The sequence below is a fragment of the Carassius gibelio genome, chromosome B14 (assembly GCF_023724105.1).
Source record: "Carassius gibelio isolate Cgi1373 ecotype wild population from Czech Republic chromosome B14, carGib1.2-hapl.c, whole genome shotgun sequence".
Classification (NCBI taxonomy): Eukaryota; Metazoa; Chordata; class Actinopteri; order Cypriniformes; family Cyprinidae; genus Carassius; species Carassius gibelio.
The window spans coordinates 28457896-28479288 of NC_068409.1; the positions used below are offsets into that span (position 1 = coordinate 28457896).

At 37.3% G+C, this 21393-nt stretch overlaps 2 protein-coding genes across 9 annotated transcripts; both read right to left on the bottom strand.

Annotated features, from left to right (window-relative positions):
* Positions 1–492: 492 nt before the first annotated feature.
* On the bottom strand, positions 493–6879 carry LOC127970880 (ETS-related transcription factor Elf-2). 3 transcript variants are annotated; one of them, XM_052573575.1, is made up of 9 exons: positions 6579–6879; positions 5591–5736; positions 5285–5480; positions 3358–3450; positions 3119–3229; positions 2807–2887; positions 2524–2716; positions 2103–2390; positions 493–1821 (listed from the first exon to the last, which is right to left on the bottom strand). In XM_052573575.1, exons 2-9 carry the CDS (start codon positions 5663–5665, stop codon positions 1278–1280), a joined length of 1581 nt encoding a protein of 526 aa, XP_052429535.1. In that variant the 5' UTR covers positions 5666–5736; positions 6579–6879; the 3' UTR covers positions 493–1277. The 3 variants fall into 3 exon arrangements, with proteins under 3 accessions (XP_052429535.1, XP_052429534.1, XP_052429536.1); XM_052573574.1 differs by having other exon boundaries at positions 2807–2890; XM_052573576.1 differs by lacking the exons at positions 5285–5480; positions 5591–5736; positions 6579–6879 and adding an exon at positions 4456–5209 and having other exon boundaries at positions 2807–2890.
* Positions 6880–7274: 395 nt separating this feature from the next.
* Positions 7275–20622, bottom strand: LOC127971493 (protein MGARP). Of its 6 annotated transcripts, none has more exons than XM_052574519.1 (9): positions 20455–20622; positions 17313–17413; positions 17125–17230; positions 16125–16142; positions 12768–13103; positions 10050–10652; positions 9421–9995; positions 9124–9174; positions 7275–8823 (listed from the first exon to the last, which is right to left on the bottom strand). In XM_052574519.1, exons 1-8 carry the CDS (start codon positions 20534–20536, stop codon positions 9139–9141), a joined length of 1857 nt encoding a protein of 618 aa, XP_052430479.1. In that variant the 5' UTR covers positions 20537–20622; the 3' UTR covers positions 7275–8823; positions 9124–9138. The 6 variants fall into 6 exon arrangements, with proteins under 6 accessions (XP_052430479.1, XP_052430478.1, XP_052430476.1 ...); XM_052574518.1 differs by having other exon boundaries at positions 9421–9887; positions 9942–10652; XM_052574516.1 differs by having other exon boundaries at positions 9421–10652; positions 12768–13100.
* Positions 20623–21393: the final 771 nt, after the last annotated feature.

A 21393-nucleotide genomic window follows, 5' to 3' on the forward strand; every position in this document is an offset into this window, starting at 1 on the left:
TATTTCTATATCAATTTAATCAAGATTTATATAGTTACCATATTCTTCTTGCAGTCTTCTAAATACATCATTTAATGGTGAAATCTCTTGTGAACCGGATGCAAAGATTGTCATTCTTTAGTCAATCTATTCTGGTCCGAATCCCTCTGAGCCAATTAGCAAAAATACAGATTTAAAGCTGTGTTTAAAGTTAGCAACACAGTAAAGCTCTCCAGAAATCCTAGTACATTCCACAGAGACTAATAAAGTCTACAGTATAACATCTAATATCAAACTGCATAGGGAACATTTGTGTGCATGAGTGTACAGATTATTTGGGCTGTGTATGGCTTCATAACAGATAGAAACTGAACTGAAATTCACACCATGAAAACTGATTTCCTACACCCCATTATTTTGTCATTCTGTAATGAATGGATAAAGAGCTTTAAGTTTACATAAAAAAAAAAAGGTCATTTCAATCCACACACACACACAAAAAACAAGAACCAGTTGTTTGCATAATTATCTATATTTAAATCTACTCGGATACAATTTCAGGGTAAGAATACAACAAAATATATGCTTCATATATTGAATATTCAATACACTGTATCAGACATTCTTTCCCTTTTTTGTACATGTGAAAAAAATTATCTGCAAAATACAAAGCAGTGAATGCATGATACAGAAAACGGTGATAAATGCACAAAGAAAATTACTTAAAAAGTTGGAATATGACATAAAAAAACAACAGATTTGAATGTCCTTCAGAAAACAGTTTCCTTTGAACTGTAAAAAAGAAAAAAAAACATCTTGGTACAAAATAGCAAAACAAAATCTCATATTTACACAAAGCATAATCAGTTACTTTTAGTAATGATTTAGGAGGAAAAAGCTGACCTAAGGCTGTTTGTTTTATCATCATTAACTACAGGAATTGTATGTCTATGCAGATTATTTTATGCTCCAAATTACCAGGTGATCAAAATCTTGGCGGTTTGTCTTTACCCATGTGACTTCCTCTCAGTCTTTAGCACCAAGTGAGGTTTGTTCCTACAGCATCACAGCACAGATGGTATGCTATAACAAAGCGTGATTTGAATAGCTATATTTAAGAAAGAAAAGAAAGAAAAGTCTAACCCAGGCTCAGGCTACACGGTGGTTATAGTGTTGAGTGTGAACAAGCGTTTCACATAAGAGACAGCCACTCTTCACATCATTTGTTTTATTTGCATCTGTGTGACAAGCATTGATGTTGGTTCCTGTGAGGGAATGCAGTGATATCTGATGTTTGCTCAGCTCTGTGTGGTGGTGGGGTTCATCTGTGAGCTCGGTGTGTTCTCCGCAGCCATGTTAACTGTCTGATCCAAAGAAACCTCAGGAGTTTCAACCTTAATAATAGTCACATCCTGTAAAGACATCGCTGGCTGTGCGTTCGGCACCACGGTCACTCCCGGCTGCGAGGTCACCACAGTTGCAGGAGCTGTGGAGGCAGTCGTGGAGATGTTGGAGGGGACGGTGAGCTTCAGGACTTGGGCGTTGCTGGTAGGCACGGTGACGGGGGAGAGTGTGCTCAGAGTGATGGGAGTGCCGGGTTTGCCAGGCATGGTGGGAAGGGTGATGAGCTGCAAGGTGATTCTCTCACCGCTTTGGCCCTGAGCAGGCACTAGCGTTGGCACGGCCTGGTATACCACTTTGCCTGTGTTGTTACCCCCAGTGACTGAGTTGGCCGCAGTGAGGATCGGCGAGCGGACGGTGGGAGAGTTGACAGTTACTGTGGAGATTTTCTGACCCTGTGTTGTCATAAGTACAGGAACTTGCATGGCAAGCCTCACTGTCCTGGAAACAACAACAAAAAAAGCATTGTGACAGGTGCAATTTTAAGAGGTAAAATTTGGACCACTGGGTATATATTTTAAGAGGTAAAATTTGGAATTATGTATGTATGTACGTATGTATGTATATATATATATATATATATATATATATATATATATATATATATATATATATATATATATATATATATATATATATATATATATATAATTTGATTCCATTTAATTTTTTTAATAAGCATTTTTTTTCTCTCTTCATTTTCCACATCACAGAATACACACCCAGGGGCTGTGGCTATGTTGTCTGGCGACTGTTGCACAGTCATGAAGGCATCTTGTCCTGAGGTTAGATTGATGATTTTAGGTACAGTAGTAGAGGGAGAGACTGGAGTCCCTTTGCCTTTTGAATTGCTGCGATTGGATGCAGCTGGGAATTCTCTTTTTCCTTCGTCAATGCTGTCGTCCATATTGTCATCATCTATGAAAACAATGTCTTTGGGCATCTCCTTAAACTGATACACAAGTCTTTGTCCTTCCACTTTTGATAAAATGCCCCGCTGATAGTAATACCTACAAAATAAATTTAAAAAAAAAGAGAGGAGGAAAGAAAAGATAAATCAAGACTGCTAGCACATTTTCTAGTGTTCAAAAAACCTACAAACAAAAAAACCTTCAAACAAAAAACTGTTATATTTAACATTACCTGAGTGCTCGCCCCATTGTCTCATAGTTCATATCAGGTTTATTCTTATGTCTGCCCCATAATTTAGACACCGCTTTGGAGTCCACAAGCTTGAATATGCCCTTCTCTTTCTGAGTCCACTTAATATACTTCGGACAGGTTTCCTTGTCCTGAAGAAGGTCCAATAGGAACTCCCACAGGTAAGTGGTTGAGCCTGTAAGAGTCAGACTTGGAAGTTGTGGCACCAAAAAAAAAAAAAAAAAAAAATCTCTTGCCCAAAAAACAAACAAACAGAAACACTCACCCTTGCTTTCTTTTGATTTCCTCTTATAGACCATATCCAGGGAACCATCACAGAAACTCCCTGGAGTTCTGGATTTTCGTCCTGCTGGGGAAGATAACAGCAAACAAATTAATCTCTCCCAAAAAATTACAGTTTTCAACTGTGTTGAAAAAAAAGTGCAAAAAGTTGACTTTTGCACTTCGGTAGTGTAATTAAGGAATTGAGCTGAAAGCACACTTAAGTAAATGCAATGTACTATAATATAAAGCAATAATCATGCATTAATTTCCAAACATATCTGTAGTTCATGGCATTGCGTAAACACTGGTTCACCTCTCTTTTTCTTCTTCAGTAAATCGTTCTCCTGCAGGACAACAATATCCTTGGCAACGGGTCCCATATCCTCTGTTCTCACTTCCACCTCCACCTCTGATAAAAGCTCCTCTGCAGAAATTGAGATCTATTGTGATTTTAACTCTTCACTCACATGTGATATATTAAGTAGTAGTAATTTGTTAGGTTAGGTTAGCCTGTGTTACAGCATGCAGAGCATGTGTAGATGTAGATCTCACCTGTGCTGCGATCACCCTGCAAGCTGGACGGTGAATCCATGTGCAGCAGAGCTTCAGCTGCTTCAATAGTTTTATCATGCACAGAGACCTCCACTGAGAGAGAGAGGTACAATAAAGCACAATAAAAACAAGCAAACAAACTGCATACATACAATCATTTAAATACTCTCTTCTAAAACAAAAAATGTTTTGCTATCTGTTTATTAAGACTACAATATGAAAACAGAAAAATGATTCAAGAAAATCAAAACTGAGGTTGCTTTTGATTAAAAGAGATATTTTCCAGTACATAAAGTAATAAACTTTATGGACAGGTTTCCTTGTCCTAATAAACTGGCGGTAAAGGGAAAATATACTTCTATTTCGATGTTCATTGGCTACACTGCTGACTACAAAACAATGTTGAGCGCTCATTGGACAGGCGTCCTGTCACTCAACGATCTATAACGCCTATTAGTACACTTCCGCCCTAAACTAAAACAAAAAGCTCATTTTTAATCATATTTGATTTACTGCACACAGCGAAAGAGCTTGAATAGTTAGTTGCATCAAATACAATAAATCGAAACGTTACTCGTTTATAAAACCCTTACAACGCTTTTTGAATCAATCTCGTCTTGGTCTCATAAAGCCAAAAGCTAAGTTACCCCGATTCAGATTTCGTAAATAAAATCAAACCCGCACCCGTTATCCTTCAAAATAGACCGCAATAAACTAATTGTCGTTGTAGTCTCCGTTCATTTTGAAAATAAATCAGTAAACAGCAGAACCGTTAGCTGATTTAAACAAAATTAAAATCCAACAAAAATTAAACGGCTGCTACAAAACATTTAAACCCTCAAGTTCTACCGCAAAACCATTTAAGCCGAAACACTGTTATAAACACTTTAACAGACAACGTGGCCAAGACGCAAAAAGAAAACAAACACACTTCCTGGTTCAGACAATCAGCATCAATCCGCTAAGAATAAATCATAACTCCAACTGACTGCAAATGAACAATTTCAAATATACACAACACCGATGGCATACATTACTCTAAAAACACCGAATAAAAATGTTGCTATGACAAAAGATCAAGAAATTACTTAATATTACTTAAAATTGGTGCACGGGTTGACGACTGCTGCTCTTCACTTCCTGGTTGCCGAATGTTTTTTGCATCCTTCACTTCAACAAGGAGCCAGTGCTCATTACCTCAAATCACGTGACACACTTATGTGATGAGTGATGTATTTATTTATTTTTTACTATCTTTGAGTAAATCGAACAAGTGTTTAGATACATTGTGAAGCCGAGTAGTCATACCAGCTGCTTGCTGTATAAAAACGATCAATAATTTCTAATATTACACAATTACCAATGAAATGCAACTATACATACGCTTCCCTTCTGTGCTTTTAAAAGGAAAATAGAATTCTGAGCCGTCAAGTGTTGTATTTTGCACGTTCCAGCGCAGAGATCAAAACAAAACAAAATAATACAAAACCATCGTTTCCATCCAGATTAAAGTTTGCATAACCTATTTACCCTTTTCCACGTGTTTCAAGTGTATTAATCCTTCAAAAATATATACTATCAAAAAGCGTTGTTTTTCTAATGTGCATCATTTATAACTTCCACAAAAGCGCCACAAGATGTCCCTCTTAAGTTGTTCCTGCTTCTAAAAGAAAATTAAGCCCTCTAAAAAATACAAGGCATATTTGGAAAATAACCTCAAATCATGTTTAATGGTAAACATGGAAATTCAAACAAGTCATTGCAGCCATGTTTTTCTGGGTTTTCTGAATTAGGTTTATTGTTTAGTTACACACACAAGAAACAAGTGCTACAACTTGACTACCTCACTGATTGCTTTTTCAAGCAAACGCATAATACAGCATTTTCTGTGCATGGAAATACAGCCAATACAACAATTACTGCTTACCTGCTCCCATCTCCAGCAACTCAGTCTCCACAACTTGTTCCTCAGCCACATCCTGCACCAGGTAGGTATTCTGATCATCATAGACCAACACCTGAGCAGCATAACACTGCTCCACATCAGCACTATTCACCTGCTCCACTATCACTGCAGGGCAGGCCTTCTCTCCGTCAGCCTCCACCCCATCAGGACAGACCTCCTGGGAAAAAACAAACACTTTGAGTTTCCTTCAAATGCTTTTAATTTAGATTTTAGTTAAGCTGCAATCCTAATATGAAAGGGTGTATTTTGTGCAGGTGCGGATTTTACCTGCTGAGCTTCCTCATCTCCAGCAACAAACTCCAGTATATTCCCTCCACCATCTACGATCACCACAGAGGTCATGACTCATTCCTCTGTGAGAGAACTGCACTTATCCACTGCGCCCCGCTGATGACTTTGAGTGATATCACAGCCTGAGAAATAAAAACATTTGATAAATGCAAGGTGGAAAACATTGTGCACGGTGTGTAAAATATTAATATCTTTAAACCATTCCCCTCAACACACTGTTCAGACAAATAATTGTATATTAACTAAAATATTTAAGAATTATATCATTTGTACTAAATCTTGTGACTACTTGGGGCAACAGGGTACTGATATCATCTGATGTCTTTTCAGTGGGCATGGAAATCTAAAATGAATAAAGATCACGAGCAGACCTTCAGGCAAACAAATGCACAAACACACACACACAGAAACAAAACAAAAAAAAAAACGGAAGAGGCCTGTATCCTGTTGGCAAAAGTGATCTCAGCCCAATCATATGTACTTTTTCTTTTGGGGGGTGGGGGGGGGGTGCTCAGGGGTTTTTCTTTCTTTCAAAAGGAAAACCCCTAAGGGTTGTGCCCAGTTCATACTCCATCTTTATATTAGATTTCCTCTGCTGTGTTGCCTTTTAGGGTTTCCATCAAGCATAACAAAATGTAAACACTGATACTGGACCCTGACTAGTGGTCTGTTATATTAATGGCATACAAATAGCGCCTCCATTCTTCTGCAATAACATATTGTATCAACCGTTTTTTTTTAAAAGGAGTGGCCAGATGTGAAATAATACCAGTGAATAGAAAACAAATTATAAAATTGTAAAAAAAATAATAATAATAACGATTAATTAGATCGATAAACACGTTTGAGGTTGAACGCTTAAACAGCCGCGCTAAAAACAAACCTCCTACTTTATAATGATGGCTAAATGAATCAACTTTGAACTCTTATGTATGTATACATATAAAATTGTGATATTTCTCACCGTTTGTGATGATTTCTTGTCGTTTGGTGCACCTCTAGACAGTCGAGTACACTCTGTCATAAGGTTAGCATGCTAACCATGCTAATGACAGGCTGATGTTAAAGCTGTTCAACTTGCGCGAATTGCTCGCTGATAAAGAGCACGCATGCATACGATAGAGAGATGTCTATTTGTTCAATGTAACGTTTAATGATAAAACGATAGGCGGTGTTGGTGGTGTAGTTGTAGCTAATGTCTTGCGTAGCTGGTCTCGGGCCTCCAGTCGCAGGATCTGACTGACGAACTGCGTGCGCAGCAACTGTCCACGACGTCACATACACCCTTGTCAGGTGCGCGCGCGCTTAAATTTCAATAAGCTCAATTTAAAAACACAGTAAACAAAAAATAATGGGATAGAACTCACGACAAATAAACTATTTATAATACTATCACAATAAATTATATAATAATATTTAAATTAGCATTTTTTTGGGGGGAAAGGTGTCAGGCAGACGTAGCATACATCACCAGCTATATTTCAAATATAAAATATAAAATTGAAATAGTAATCTGTACAGTCGTAACCTCAGAGAAACTCTATTACTAATACTTTCCTGAAAATGCTTCTCCTGAAATCACCAAAATAAGGTCATTCACAAATCTAATATGGCAGCTTTAATACAGAAATCTTGACCGAAATGAAACAATCACACAAAAAAGTTTTAACTCTTTATTTTTCTTTGACATACATTCACAGTTTAGAAAAAAAAGAAAAAAAAAACTTAGTTAGGGCCTAATAGTGAAGCTGTGTATTACATCCCTAAACCTTAAAACAAAAACAGAAAAGAACCCTTAAAAACACCATTTATACTGAACCATACTTCCCATTATTCCCTCACATTCACATTATGTAGTTGCAATCTTATTTATAAGACTTATAAGGTCCCTTTAGAAATATTAAGGAAATAAGACACATTCACTAGCTACAAACAAGCTATGAAACTGGGGAAGAGTAGAAAGAGGATGATGGGGTCGAGGGAGTGGGATGATGGTCAGGGCATCTTGAATTGATGGCTCAGGGAGACTCAGGGTGGGGATACCGTCTCTAGCATATATTTAGACCAGACAACGAGGACCCCCTTATACAAACTGATAGAAATATAATGTAGGATAAGGTTGGCTGAATGGATGAGAAAGGGAGGGAAGGGTGGGTTTGAGAGAACAAGACTAGCAGTATTGTATGAGGTGACCCGATATATATGGAGGCTTTAGTGGCCTTGGTATTTTTTTTTTATCTGACCTAAACATCCCTTGTGGACCAGTCTAAAATCTCAAATCATATGAGCATCAAAACTAGTATCAATGACAGTATAATGTTAGCATAACAGGTTTGGGGACATTGCTTTTGCCACATCAAGCAAAGGAATTTATTTATGTATTTGCCAAACAACATGTTTTATAAATCACAGGAGAAGAGAGAACAGGAAAACAAAGGCAAAGGAGTGCAACAGTGAGGTCTGCCTTTTGGATAACATTGTAGAAACTTGCTTTAGAAATGAATACTGGAATGTGACTTGTCACATGGCTTATCGTTGTGTTTACTATATTGCTTAATGTTATCTGTTTGTAAGTTGTTTTTATTGACTAGTCATGTCACATTGGTAATGCCAGCTGGTTTCTATAATACTGGTGACTGGAAAAAGAACAACACTGTCTTTTCAAGCTGAGGTAGAGAGGTATAAAAAATAATAGTGTCAATTCATAAATAAAACAAATGAAATAGATTGAAGACAGAGGAGAACCAGAAAACTGTTGGCCAGCATGCAGGTATGACAGTGCTTGTGGCAAATTTGTAGCCCTGCTGGTTGTAACTATTGACATGCCAATTCCAAGACATGTCCTATAATGTGATGCTTGAGGTAGGGTTCACTAATATAGGCTCCAATGTGCAGTTGAGTCAAAAAGAGTGGAGTTCCATTTAAAAAGGCTATAAATATAGGTCACAGCTTTTCATGTATATTATAACTGTCAAAGAACTTTTGTCTCACATCAACATGAAGTGAATGTTCACATGAAGTAACCACTCTCCAGTGGAGAGCATGTCAGTGGATATAAAGTGTTATTTTGAGCTTAGTCGGGAGGAAACAGCATTTTGGGCTCAGTGTAAGGATTACTGGAATCCAGGGGGTCAAGGGAATGGGGAAGGCACATCACTAATTGTTTATCAGGACATTAGGACTATCCCAGGACATCGGACTGCTCCCAACTAAAAAACAAAACAAGAATGAAAATATCAAGTCAATATACACTACCTTTTAAAGGTTTGTATCGGTAAGATTTGTTATTGTTTTTTAAAGCAGTCTCTTGTGCTCAATAGGTTTCTATTTTAATATATTTTTAAAAAATCAAAGTATTATATAATAGACTGTAATAGTGATGTTCACATTTCCAAACATTACATTTGATACAAATGTCAAATATGAATTACTTTTATTAGAAAATATATTATGTCTTATATTATTAAAACACAAACAAAGAAAACATGATTTTCATAATATGATGTTACCTTTTTTAGTTGTTGTTAATACATCTGCACTTTAAGCAAACGGCGCTTGCCCTAGGAACAATATTAAAAAGTAACATTTGTATAATTAAAAGAACGTCACAAAGTATGTCAGGAACTTACATCAGAATACACGGGTCTTTGTCTTAATATATCTTACCATATTCTTGCTAATTCACTATTCATCTAATGTCGAGCATTTGTCAAGCAATGATTCTGTTAATCCACATATTTTGCTCCCATCATTATTTTCTTAACTAGTTTACCAGCAGTGCATTGTTAAACCAGATTACCTGTTACCTGTCCCAATGGATCTTCACTATCATCAGGGGCTGGGATGATCTTGCCAGTCACGGGTGACACACCGAGCACCATTGGCTTCTTTTCTGTTTTGGGAGCTCCCTCCAAGATAACCACTATGTAGTCTCGTTTGGGCTCTTCCAAAGGTGCACTTGATGTTTCAGCTGGAGCAACTTCCTCAGTAACCACTATGCTAGGAACATCTGGTTCAACAACACTTTTTGTAACTTCCACAACTGGACTTGCTGCTTGTTCCTCGACTTTACTTACTGGGGCCTCCACAACTGCACTTCCAGCATTCACCTCTTCTGCCTTCACTTCCTCAACCACTGGAATATCCTCTTCTGCGACTGCAAGTGTTTCATCGAGTTCTTCAGTTGCTACAACAGGTGCGTCTTCAGCAACAACAGCAGGAGCTTCTTCAGTTACAAAGGAAACAGCTGCCTCTTCTGGCACAGGGGCAACAGGCATCTCTTCTATCAGTGGGGCAACTGATTCCTCTTCTGCTTCTGGGCCAACAGGCATCTCTTCTATCAGTGGGGCAACTGATTCCTCTTCTGCTTCTGGGGCAACAGGCATCTCTTCTATCAGTGGGGCAACTGATTCCTCTTCTGGCACAGGGGCAATAGGCATCTCTTCTATCAGTGGGGCAACTGATTCCTCCTCTGCTTCTGGGGCAATAGATGTCTCTGCTGTCACTGGGGTAACTGATACCTCTTCTGTTTCTGGGGTAATAGGTGTCTCTTCTTTCACTGGGGCAAACAAGACTTCCTCTTCTATCACAGGGACATCAGATGCTTCTTCTGAGAGTACTGGAGAATCAGCTGGTGTCTCCTTTACAACTGGAGTCACTTCTTCCACTGCTGCAACAGCTGGTTCTTCTACAACTGGGGAAACTGGTGCTGCTTCAATCACTGTGGCAACAGGCTCACCTACAACATTGGAAACTGGAGGAATGGACAATTGCTCTGCAACAGGAGGCTCTACTATTATAGCGGCATCTGGGGCCTCTGCTACTTGAGAAGCTGGTTCCTCCTCCATCACTGGAGCAACAGGTGCCACCTCTGTTACTGGTACATTTTCCAAATGATCTGCTGTAGTCACCTCAGTGGGCATCTCTGGTAGTGCTTTAACTGACACATCCTCCACTGATCCAGACTCCAGAAGACCAGTCTCGATCACGGAGGCAGCAGCCAGTTCTATTGTTTCTGCTGCGGCTGTAGTAACCGACCCTACAAGATATAATCAAGCCACCCAATAATCACACACAAAAAAACAGACATTAGATGTTTGAAGTATTAACTGACTTATTTAAAGGTTTTATAACTGTCAATTTTAAGTTCAAACGGTTCATAAATATATTTGTGTGCAACTGGATTTTAAAACAAAAGATGAATCTAGACACAGACAATATAAGAAAGATAGAAACGAGACTACTAAAAGTAGAGTACAGAGGTTCATCCCCACTATATTAGGTGATAGTTATAACAACAGAGAAAAGAGTTTAAGTAGCTTAAGTAATGTTTAGAGCATTCAGGTATGATCTATGGTGTCTATCTTTACATTTCACAGAATGAAAGAGACTTTCAGTGAGTATCATCATACATGATCACAGCATGCAGCTCCATTTATCATTCAGAACATACATTAAGAGGCTTTACTGCCAAATATCACTTAGAAAGGGGCACACCACAAGTATAACTACAACAAAAGTTAAGAGATAAAACAACTCCCTATGTAGAGATGTTATTATAGGTTATAATGTATGACACCAAGGACCTTTACACTAAATGCAGCATTTAAAAAAAAAAACTTTTAAAACAGAGGATGAACTTGTCAGTGTTACGATGATATATTTCAGTTTGTGAAAGCAGAATGTTTTCAGAAAAAAATTAAACACAGAATAGTTTCTTTTTATATTTATCAATTTCATTTTATTAATTGGCTTTGAATCCCTTATCCATTTTTATAACACAATTGCATTTTTTCAAATGAATGAGCATTGTAATCCTACACACATGACCTTCTTGGCAAGTTACGGAGTTCCTTGTCAGTTCAGTCATACAGAGGATTATAAAGGGAAAACTAATACAGAAACACATCTGGCCTAGTTGCTAGGGAGCAAAACACTCACAGTTTTCACAGTTTGAACTGGTGTGTACCAACTAAGTGATATCTGGCAGAGAAGCACGTTTTCAACTGAACTGTACCTGTTAGTAAACAAAACAACATGACTATATAGCAGTACATTTGTTTTTTTGGGCCTCAAATAGAAAATAAGGCAGGATAGGAAGCTGACAGAATTACAGAAGGCTGGCTCAGATTTTTGAGCAGATTGAGATTGAAGCTAGGAGACAGAAGAACAGGAGTTGATGGTCTGAAGTGTGTCCATTGGAATGTTTGGTCACATGACAAAAAGAGGCAAACCTTGGATTCTCACAGTTGTTTCTATAGTTATCAATACTTGAAAGAAAAAAAAAAAATTATATAATTTTCTAATATTTCCAGCAATATCCAGGAATAGAATAGAAATATAAACAATATGCTGTGTGCTATATAGTGGGATGACATTATTGCAACTCAAGCATCAAATCCTGTTGTATAACACATCGATGCAAAAACAGGAGGTACACTATAATGAAGACTATACAGTTAAACACATACACTGTCGTTTAGTTCATGTGGCTCTGAGCACCTTAAAACCTTAGTTGGTAACACTTTAGAATAAGGTTTCCATTAGTTAATGTTAGTTAATGTGTTAATTAACATGAACAAACAATGAATAATACATTTATTACTGTATTTATTCATCTTCGTTAATGTTAGTTAATGATAATACAGTTATTCATTGTTAGTTCATGGTAATTCACAGTGCATTAACTAATGTTAACAAGCACAACTTTAGATTTAAATAATGCATTAGTAAATGTTGAAATTAACATGAACTAAGACTTATAAATGCTTTAGAAGGATTGTTCTTGCTTAGTTCATGTTAATTAATACATTAACTAACATTAACTAATGGAACCTTATTCTAAAGTGTTACCCCTTAGTTCATGACTAAAGAATCTACTTCCAAGGTAAGAAAAATTAGGAATACCTGCAGTATTTGAGCAATAAAATCTCTTAATTTTGTTCAAGTACCATGTTTTGTTCTTTTTTGGAAGTAAGGGTAACATGTTTGGATAAAGTGAAACAGTGACCATTTTGCTGTATATGACATTTGAGTGTTGTGTATCTTGTGTGTGTGTGTGTGTGTGGGTGAGTGTTTGAGTACCCATGAGCCATTTAGGACTCTGTACTAGAAGCCTCTGCTACTGCCTCCTCTTGGAGGGCTGGTGGCATACCATTGCTCTCTGACGCCGGCTCTTCAGCTTGGATAACAGGAGTGACGACAGCCTCTGCTGCTGCTTCTACTTCCTCTGCTACCTTCTGCACTTCTTCTGCCACCGCTGCCACCTCCTCTGCGGTTTCATGAACAACCCCTGCCACCTCAGCGACCACCTCTGCAGTCTCTGCAACCGTCTCGGCAACCTTTTCCACGACGGTCTCAAGAGTTCCCGTCTTCCCTCTGGTGGCTTCGGCTGTTTCCAGCAAGACCTCATGTGCCTCGGCAGGAACATCCTCCTCTACTGCGGCCTCTACAGTTTCTGCCACCTCTCCTTCCTCTGCACTAGCTTCTTCTAAACAGAACAAAATTATGCATCAAGCTACATTTTCATTTTTAAGCACACTCAAACTCACTTTTGAAACTCACATAGAAATGACTGGGCCGAAATTATATTTTGCCTAAAGAAAACCTATTTTAAGACTAAGATTGTTGTAAGATAAGAAAAGCATATATTTTTGAAAAGCATATTTTGCAATCAAAATAAAAAAGAGAAATCAGTACACTGCAGTAATTCAAATGATCCTTTCATAAGTGCATTTAATTCAGATCAATCTATACTGCCATGATGTTATTACAAATTAGAGAATTAGAGATTTTATTTTTTATTATTTCTAAAATAAAAATTAGTACCATTCATTATCGTTTTCTTATTTACATTTTACAGTTACATTCTCTTACAACTACATTAGTAATTACAATAAATGAAATGAAATTTTTTAGAGATTTTTCATTTATAAATACAGAAAAGTAATATTATAGATCTTGCAATATATAACTTTTAATTCAGGAGTGTAATGATACCTGGGCTTTTGTTGACAGTTTTTGTAAGGTGCTACTATAAATCACCAATATCTATAATTTTACTTTCCTAATATAAATAAATTAACAATCTTTTACTGCAGAACTGTACTAACTGCAAATAATATATAATAATATAATACACTATATAATGCTTTATAATGATTTTAATAAATGTTAAAAAAAGGAATTATTACTCAAATAAATGTTTTTATTATGTTAATATAATTATTAAGTTGAAGTATAATATATTATGGTAGGACACAGTAAAATGTTTACATTTGCCACCATGCCTTTCAAAATGTCTCCCACAAATCCATCCTGGAAACCCCAATAAATGGCTAAATGGGGAATATAAATCTAGCTTTGTCAAAATCACACAACCCAATCACTGCAGGCAGCATGCAAAACATAAGAATGAGAAGGGAAGAGAAACTGCGAAACTGAACAGAAACAACAGGAAGAAAGGGGCCGGGAGGAGAGGTGAGGAGAGGGAATACAAAGATGTTGAGCCTTACCATCTGGTCAAAGTTAGCAGTACCAGCAACTCTGTGAATTCCAGCAACACAGAACAACCAAAGGGGATTTGTTGTGCGTGTTTAACAAGTTAACTCACAGAGGGAAGCATTCTTTTACATCTTTCAATTTGAATTATATTAAACCACAATTAACATTTTAAATAAGGGCTTAAAAATCAAAAGAATGAAAAATATCCGTTCAATAGAAAAAGCAGGAATCTTGCTCAGAAGAGAGTTATCCAAAAAGTTCTGACTGGAGACTAGGTGACCAGTCCAGACTGCCTGAATTAGTTTACTCTCTGGAAAGAGTCAGAACAAAGAAACAATTAGGAAAGCGATTAGGTGACGCTTCGAGTTCGTTGTTTAATATTCTGTTTTGGCATTTGAAAGACCACAGTATAATGTTTGTTTGTGTTTAACTCCATTCCAGCTTCTAAGTATATTTTCATGGTAAGTTATATTATGGCTGAATAATATCATGTTTATATAATTTATTTTTGCTAAAAAACTCCAAAACTGTATTTGGCTAAACTCTGTTAAAAATCTCTTTGAGAATTAAGTGAATAAATAAAAAAATCTCAATGAGTTAAAACCAGTTAAAACCAGCATCCAGCATCCAGTCCTATTAAGAATCCTAATAAAACAAGCCTAATGGATTAATGGATTGGGCAGAGGGAACATGTTGGAGGATCTTCCTCTAGTATTGTCATCCCAGAGTGACCAATTCTACAGCGGGTAAAAACAATCTGGCCCATCGGTTAAAAAATTTAAAAATAACAAATTGTCCAACATTGGGAGTTTGACTACAGTATAGAACTGTTTATATTGGCTGTCAAGTCTTTCTGGACTGAATTGTAGTCTTTAAAAGAAGAGCACAGGTAAGTAAGTTGTGAAAAAGTGTTGTGAGAGAAAATGTGAGTGCACAGTGGTGCTGATGGATCATATACACAGCTTATTCAAGAGGAAAGTGACACGGTGACAAAGAGAAAGCCACCCAGTTCTGATTAACAGGCTTTCCGACACATAAGATCAGGGGATTAGGTGGGTTAGAAGGGTGACATGAGAACAGCTCTTTAAATCCAATCATACATTTACATTTATGCATTTGGCAGATGCCTTTATCCAAAGTAAATGCCTTCAACGGATCCATTTTATCAGATCATACTTGCCCCAGGAACTGAACCCATTACCTTGGCATTGAAGTACCAGACTCTACAGGAATGCTGTAGCTCAAATAACACCAAGACATAAAAAATGCTGTAAAAATGCATTGTCTCATCAAAATCAGTCATGTTTAGCTCACTTTTCTTTTTAAGTCTGTAGATCTAGGCCAGGGCTATTCAAATCTTGCCCTGGAGGGCCAATGCGTAGCAGAGTTCGGCTCCAACCCTGATCAAAGTCACCTGAGCATGCTAATCAATGTTTTTGGGATCATTAGGAATCACAGGCAGGTTACTTTGATCAGGGTTGGAGCAGAACTCTGCACCGCATTGACACTCCAGGGCAAGATTTGAATAACCCTGATCTAGGCTCTTTGTCAATGCAGTTTTTGCCATTATTCTACCAATATCTTCTCACTGTAGTGTCATTACAGGATATTTGATCAGAACAGGTCATAACCTATGTGCCGAGAATATAATCTTTGTCCAGTGTTTTGCAGCCAATAAGGTTTCAGGATCGACTAAATGGCAGGAGACTGAAAAGTAGGGGGCGTCATCATTTAGTTAACCTTCAGACTTTCAGGAACCAAGGCTATAATACAGTTCCAGTAATAACTCTCAAAAATACTTGTCATGCACCAGTTCAGACCTTGCAAGTTAAAGCAGAAGTTAGTTTTAGCAAAACTCATTTAATGGATCTTATTTGTTTCGAGGCAAACAGATGTGTTTCACAAACATAAAAAAAACAGAACTGTAATTTGTCCATTCAAATATCATAATAAAGTTATATATGGTACATCATGTGGAAATTATGACATAAATCACACATGAACTCACCATTGCCATTCTCCTCACCTAAAAAAAACACAAACAAACAACAAATAATTAAATGTCAATGAATCCTGAAGCGGCTCTATAAAACTTTGTCAGCAGACACTCACTCATATCAGACCACATTACAAAACATAATATCCCCTTATTTATAATGAGAGAGCTTTTTAATGCTGCTGTCATTTAGATAAGGCAGTTTAATAATGTTTGGCTCAGATTTGATAGAGTTATTTAATGTGGTGGAAGTGGATTTGGCTTCTGACATTACTGTTATGACCACAAATGTGAGAGGGTGCCAGATGTCTCCCACATACCCCAACTGGAAAGTGAAAGTGAAAGTGAAAGTGAAGTGACATTCAGCCAAGTATGGTGACCCCATACTCAGAATTTGTGCTCTGCATTTAACCCATCCGAAATGCACACACACAGAGCAGTGAACACACACACACACACACTGTGAGCACACACCCGGAGCAGTGGGCAGCCATTTATGCTGCGGCGCCCGGGGAGCAGTTGGGGGTTCGATGGCTTGCTCAAGGGCACCTAAGTCATGTTATTGAAGGTGGAGAGAGAACTGTACATGCACTCCCCCCACCCACAATTCCGTCCGGCCCGAGACTAGAACTCACAACCCTTCGATTGGGAGTCCGACGCTCTAACCATTAGGCCACGACTTCCCCTTGCAATGTATTATTTAACTATTATGTCTCATATTTTTGGATAGAGACATAAGCTGACAATTTAGATTAGCATTCCTAATGCCACTGAGAATGAAATTCACAGGGTTACTAACAGTGCTGTGTGAATAGCATAGTTTTTATTAAATATGTTCAACAAGATTTTTTGTATATGACCTTATGCCTGTTCCTATCATCTTGATACAGTTGTGCTAGTACTTGCATCCTAGTTTTAACAGGCCATAGCCCAAACCTGAATCCCAAAAGTGACACTGACTAAATTACAACAATAAAATCGGATGTTTAACCATACCATATGTGAGACTTACTCTTGGGTGGCCATGGTTTGGGTTTCCAGTCAGACTTGGGACGAGCATCAATTTCAGAAACACGATCAACAAAACGTGCGTGGTCTGTTGCAACTGTTCTGTAAGCCTATCAGACAATTCAATAAAGACAATAATTAATTTAACAAATGATCTGACATCAAACTATATCTTCAACAGTTTATACTTACATATGCCACGGCACCTGCGAAGGCCCCACCGCAGAGGACGACATAAAGGAAATTCTCACCGGAGCCGCCAGGAACCGACGACATGAGCCTCCGTGGAACTACTGCTTCGAGAACAGAGGAGTCAGGCAAAGATTTTGGATGTGAGGCAACAATGTTAGATATGCTTCCTCCCTCTCTCAGTTTCAAGATTGAATCAAGCTAACCGTTTAACGTTTTATAATAATGTTTTAGTCAAAGTGTCTGACACAGATTGAGCTTCATGGCAGTCAGCCCAGAGCTGCTGCCCAGTAGGTCACTGTCTGATTGGATTCTAGGCAATGGTTTTAGGTAGCTGTAAATATTCCTGTCAGCATTCATCTAGATATTTATTGTGTGTTTCCAAAACTCAGAAATATGGTGAAGGTGATCTAAAGTGAACAGCATTTTACATTATGCATGTGAAGTACTAAGTGGACTCAAAATAAAACAGTAATTTCAGGTTTGTATCCCTCTACATACAAGTTTTACTGCAGCAGTTTAGAACTGTTTAGTGGTTTATGTACTGAGCAAATTATTTTTTAGTACATAAAGAATATTATTTTGTCTGTTTTCTTACATAAATAATTGCTTATCACCAAATATTTCATTTTATATTCTATGCTTCAAAAACCTTTCCTTAGTGTTGACAGTTCCTCGTCCTAAAAAAAGTCAGAGGGCAGGAGCAACTTAAATTTAGAAAACCATCAGTGCAGTCCAATCACGACTGGAGGGCAAAGATCATTCTGACACAAACTCTGTAGACGTTTTAAGGAGTACAGTATCTTCAATACTCTCATTAAGATAATCCAGTCACTCATGCCCAGCTAGAGTAAATAGGTTCTAGACACCTCTGTGTTATTTATATCAATTAATCTGTTAATCTTTCCCACGAGTCAAAGGGTGAACCAAACAGAAAGCGATACATGCTCGGTTAGACTACTAAGAACCAATGTAACTTTTTCAATGTCAGCTGCTGATGACAAAATCTAATATCAAATATCTGACAATATTTACATAATACCATTTAACAACTGCAAATAAGAGATAAATGATGATAGTAAACTCACATTTCACACAATATTTACAACGAAAAAAAATAAAAATAAATCACAATATGGCAGTCATCTTGGTTTTATACTGACACCTAATGGTGTGGATGAAGCAAAAACAATGACCGAATTAATAAAACTATGTTTTTTGGTACCAAAAATGCCTTGTTTGGAGTCAGTCATATTTATTTTATTCTACAAGTTTAAGTGCAACAATTTATTCAACCTCATGTCTGTAGAAATTTGAAACCAATGAACTTTTTTAATCCAGCTAACCAGCAAATCTCCCTCCACAAAGAGATTTATCACAGCTTGATACTGGAACGGCTGAGCGAACATGAATTACAATGAAAGGCTTTAAGCAAGTGGTATCTGACAAGTGTAGGCCTACTGTCCATCCGCTCATGGCTATTTGAGGAGATATTTAGTGGACAGGACAGAAAGTTTGATTAAATCTATGCTTATTCCAACATTTTCATGTACTATTCTTATTAACTGCATTACTGCATTACAAACATCCTAACCTAGATTTTCACTTACATTTAACCAGTACAATCAAGTAAAGCCCTGTAAGGCCAGACAAACGTCTCACTTCAAGAATGTCAGCGTGCTTATTTAAACAACCAGGGTTTCCCAACAGGGGTCTACTAACCCCGCAGGGTACAAAGAGGAATTGTGGGGGTTTGTGAGATTGAAATGCCTGTGTTAAATTAAATATAATAAGAAAAACAAATGTTTACAAGACTAAAGTAGAAAAACTAAAGTGGAAGAACTACATGCACAAAGCCATAAGTGAACAAACGAGTGAAACGAGTTTGAAAAAGCAAGAGTTAGCACACAAAAATTCTCCCTAATGTATAAGAACTTGTATCTAATAAATAAGTACAAGTCAGATCTGAATTGTTCATATCTGAATGACAGATCCCCAGAGAAGTTTCCCAATGGAAAAAATTTGATACAATGGAATACTAGTCATTACGCAATAGTATCTATTTAAACTAGTATCCACACTGGAAAAAAAATAATAATGTAGCATTTACTGTGAAACTTTTCACTCTGAATTGATAGAAAATTCTGCAAATAATTATAAACAAATAGCAAGTAACATTGAATTAAACATAATAATAAGGTACAATTTTACACAGTCTCGCAAATCATAGTCTAATAATCTTTTAGTTTTATGTACAACTTTTTATGTACAACTTTTTTATGTACAAAAAAAATCACTCTGTGTAATAATTGTTAGTAGCACACCTAATACAAGTACCTAAAAAATATGTACTGGTAGCATTTAAATAGAGTACATTTTAAGGATTAAATGTAAACTGCTTGCAATAGGTCTGTGCGCCTGTGCCTATAGCTCGACCACGTACACAACCACGTGAGCTGTACGTGGAAACACACTATGGCACCCTTCAACACTGAAGGTCACAAATCAAGCAGTATGAATACTAACACCATGATGCCAAACGTCAAATTTCAACTGATTCCCGATTACGTAATTTCGTGTTTCATAATCTATTTAGTGTTCCAGTTTGGAATAAATCTGAAAGAACAATCATTAATCGAATCACGTTCAAGAGTCAAAAACTAACTTTTCGCAAGTTTTTTTTTTCATTTTCTTTCAATAATATATCTCTGCAAAAATGATTATTAGTGCAGATCTGCAGTGCCCAAAATAGCTACATTTTTGTGTGATTGGTGCCAGGCCGCGGTTTGAGATGTGTACATTATGTTCCCTGCAAATGACAATGCGAACATGTGTTAGTGTAGTAGGCGTGTAACTTCTGTCTGGCACTAAAAACGTAACAGTTATCTCGAAAGCCATTTAAAAATGTGGAGCACCAATAGGATCCGATGTTGAGACTGACCTTCGTGTCTTCTTAACCCTAAACCACATGCCATCTGACCCAAAAAAAATTTTTTGTAAATCACACAGCCTACTCAAGCACATTTTAATTTTAAGCAATATACGAAATGTGTGAAATGTCACAATAAAAGCACAAAATGCAAGGCAAATAACGTGATTTACAGGAAAAACAAAACTTTACGAGGCAGATATCGCTGGTGCTCACCATTTCTACTGAGCTGCGCGCGGTTCAGGGACTGTCGCGCCAGAGGCCCACACCTCTGCCAGGCTGCTCTGCACCCAAACATCGTCCAAACCGCCACAGGAGGAAAGCAGCTTGCGGGACGAGTCCAATGGAGGCGCAATGAATGACTGCGGAAGTGCGGAGACACATTTGGAGGGGAGGAGTAAATGTGAGGGGAGGAGACAGCGCTTGTCTGAATCCTCCCACTGCTGGGATTTCGTGGCACGCATCGCATTGTTTGTTCAATTTATGCTATTTACATTCCAAAAAGATCTGTATTTACTAAAATAATCTTTTTAGACACGCTTTATCATGGCACCAGCAATAACAGAACATTACCCTTAATTTTCCCTTATGTTGCTTCCAAAGGGCAGTACTAAATTGGAGATAAAAAATTATATATATATATATATATATATATATATATATATATATATATATATAAAAAATTATATCTCCATCCTGTTTGAAAGTTTTCTTAATGCATCATGTTTCCTTCTGGAGCATGAGTGAATGTTTGATCCTTTTTTAATGGTTGAATCCCTCAATTGTCCTCAGTGTAAAAAGATGGATAAAAAAAAAAATCATACAGTCACTGCTGGAAAGGGTTCATATATGCAAAAGATGGTGGAAATCTGAAGAATCTGCAGGACATGGAGGAATTTTCTGCTGAACAGAGCTCAGTTTAACTCTTCAACAACCATCACAAAACAAAAAACCTTTTGTAAATCATCCAGGTAACCACACACGGTATTAAGAAACATCCTTCAAGTCCACAAACTTTTGAATAGGGTTATTTGAATAATTTCAGCTATTTTTTTTGTCTTGTGGACTATAAGACACATGCCTTTGGTGTGAGAGACCCGGGTTCGAATCCACTGTGAGACACCAATGTGTCCCTGAGCAAGGCACTTAACCCCT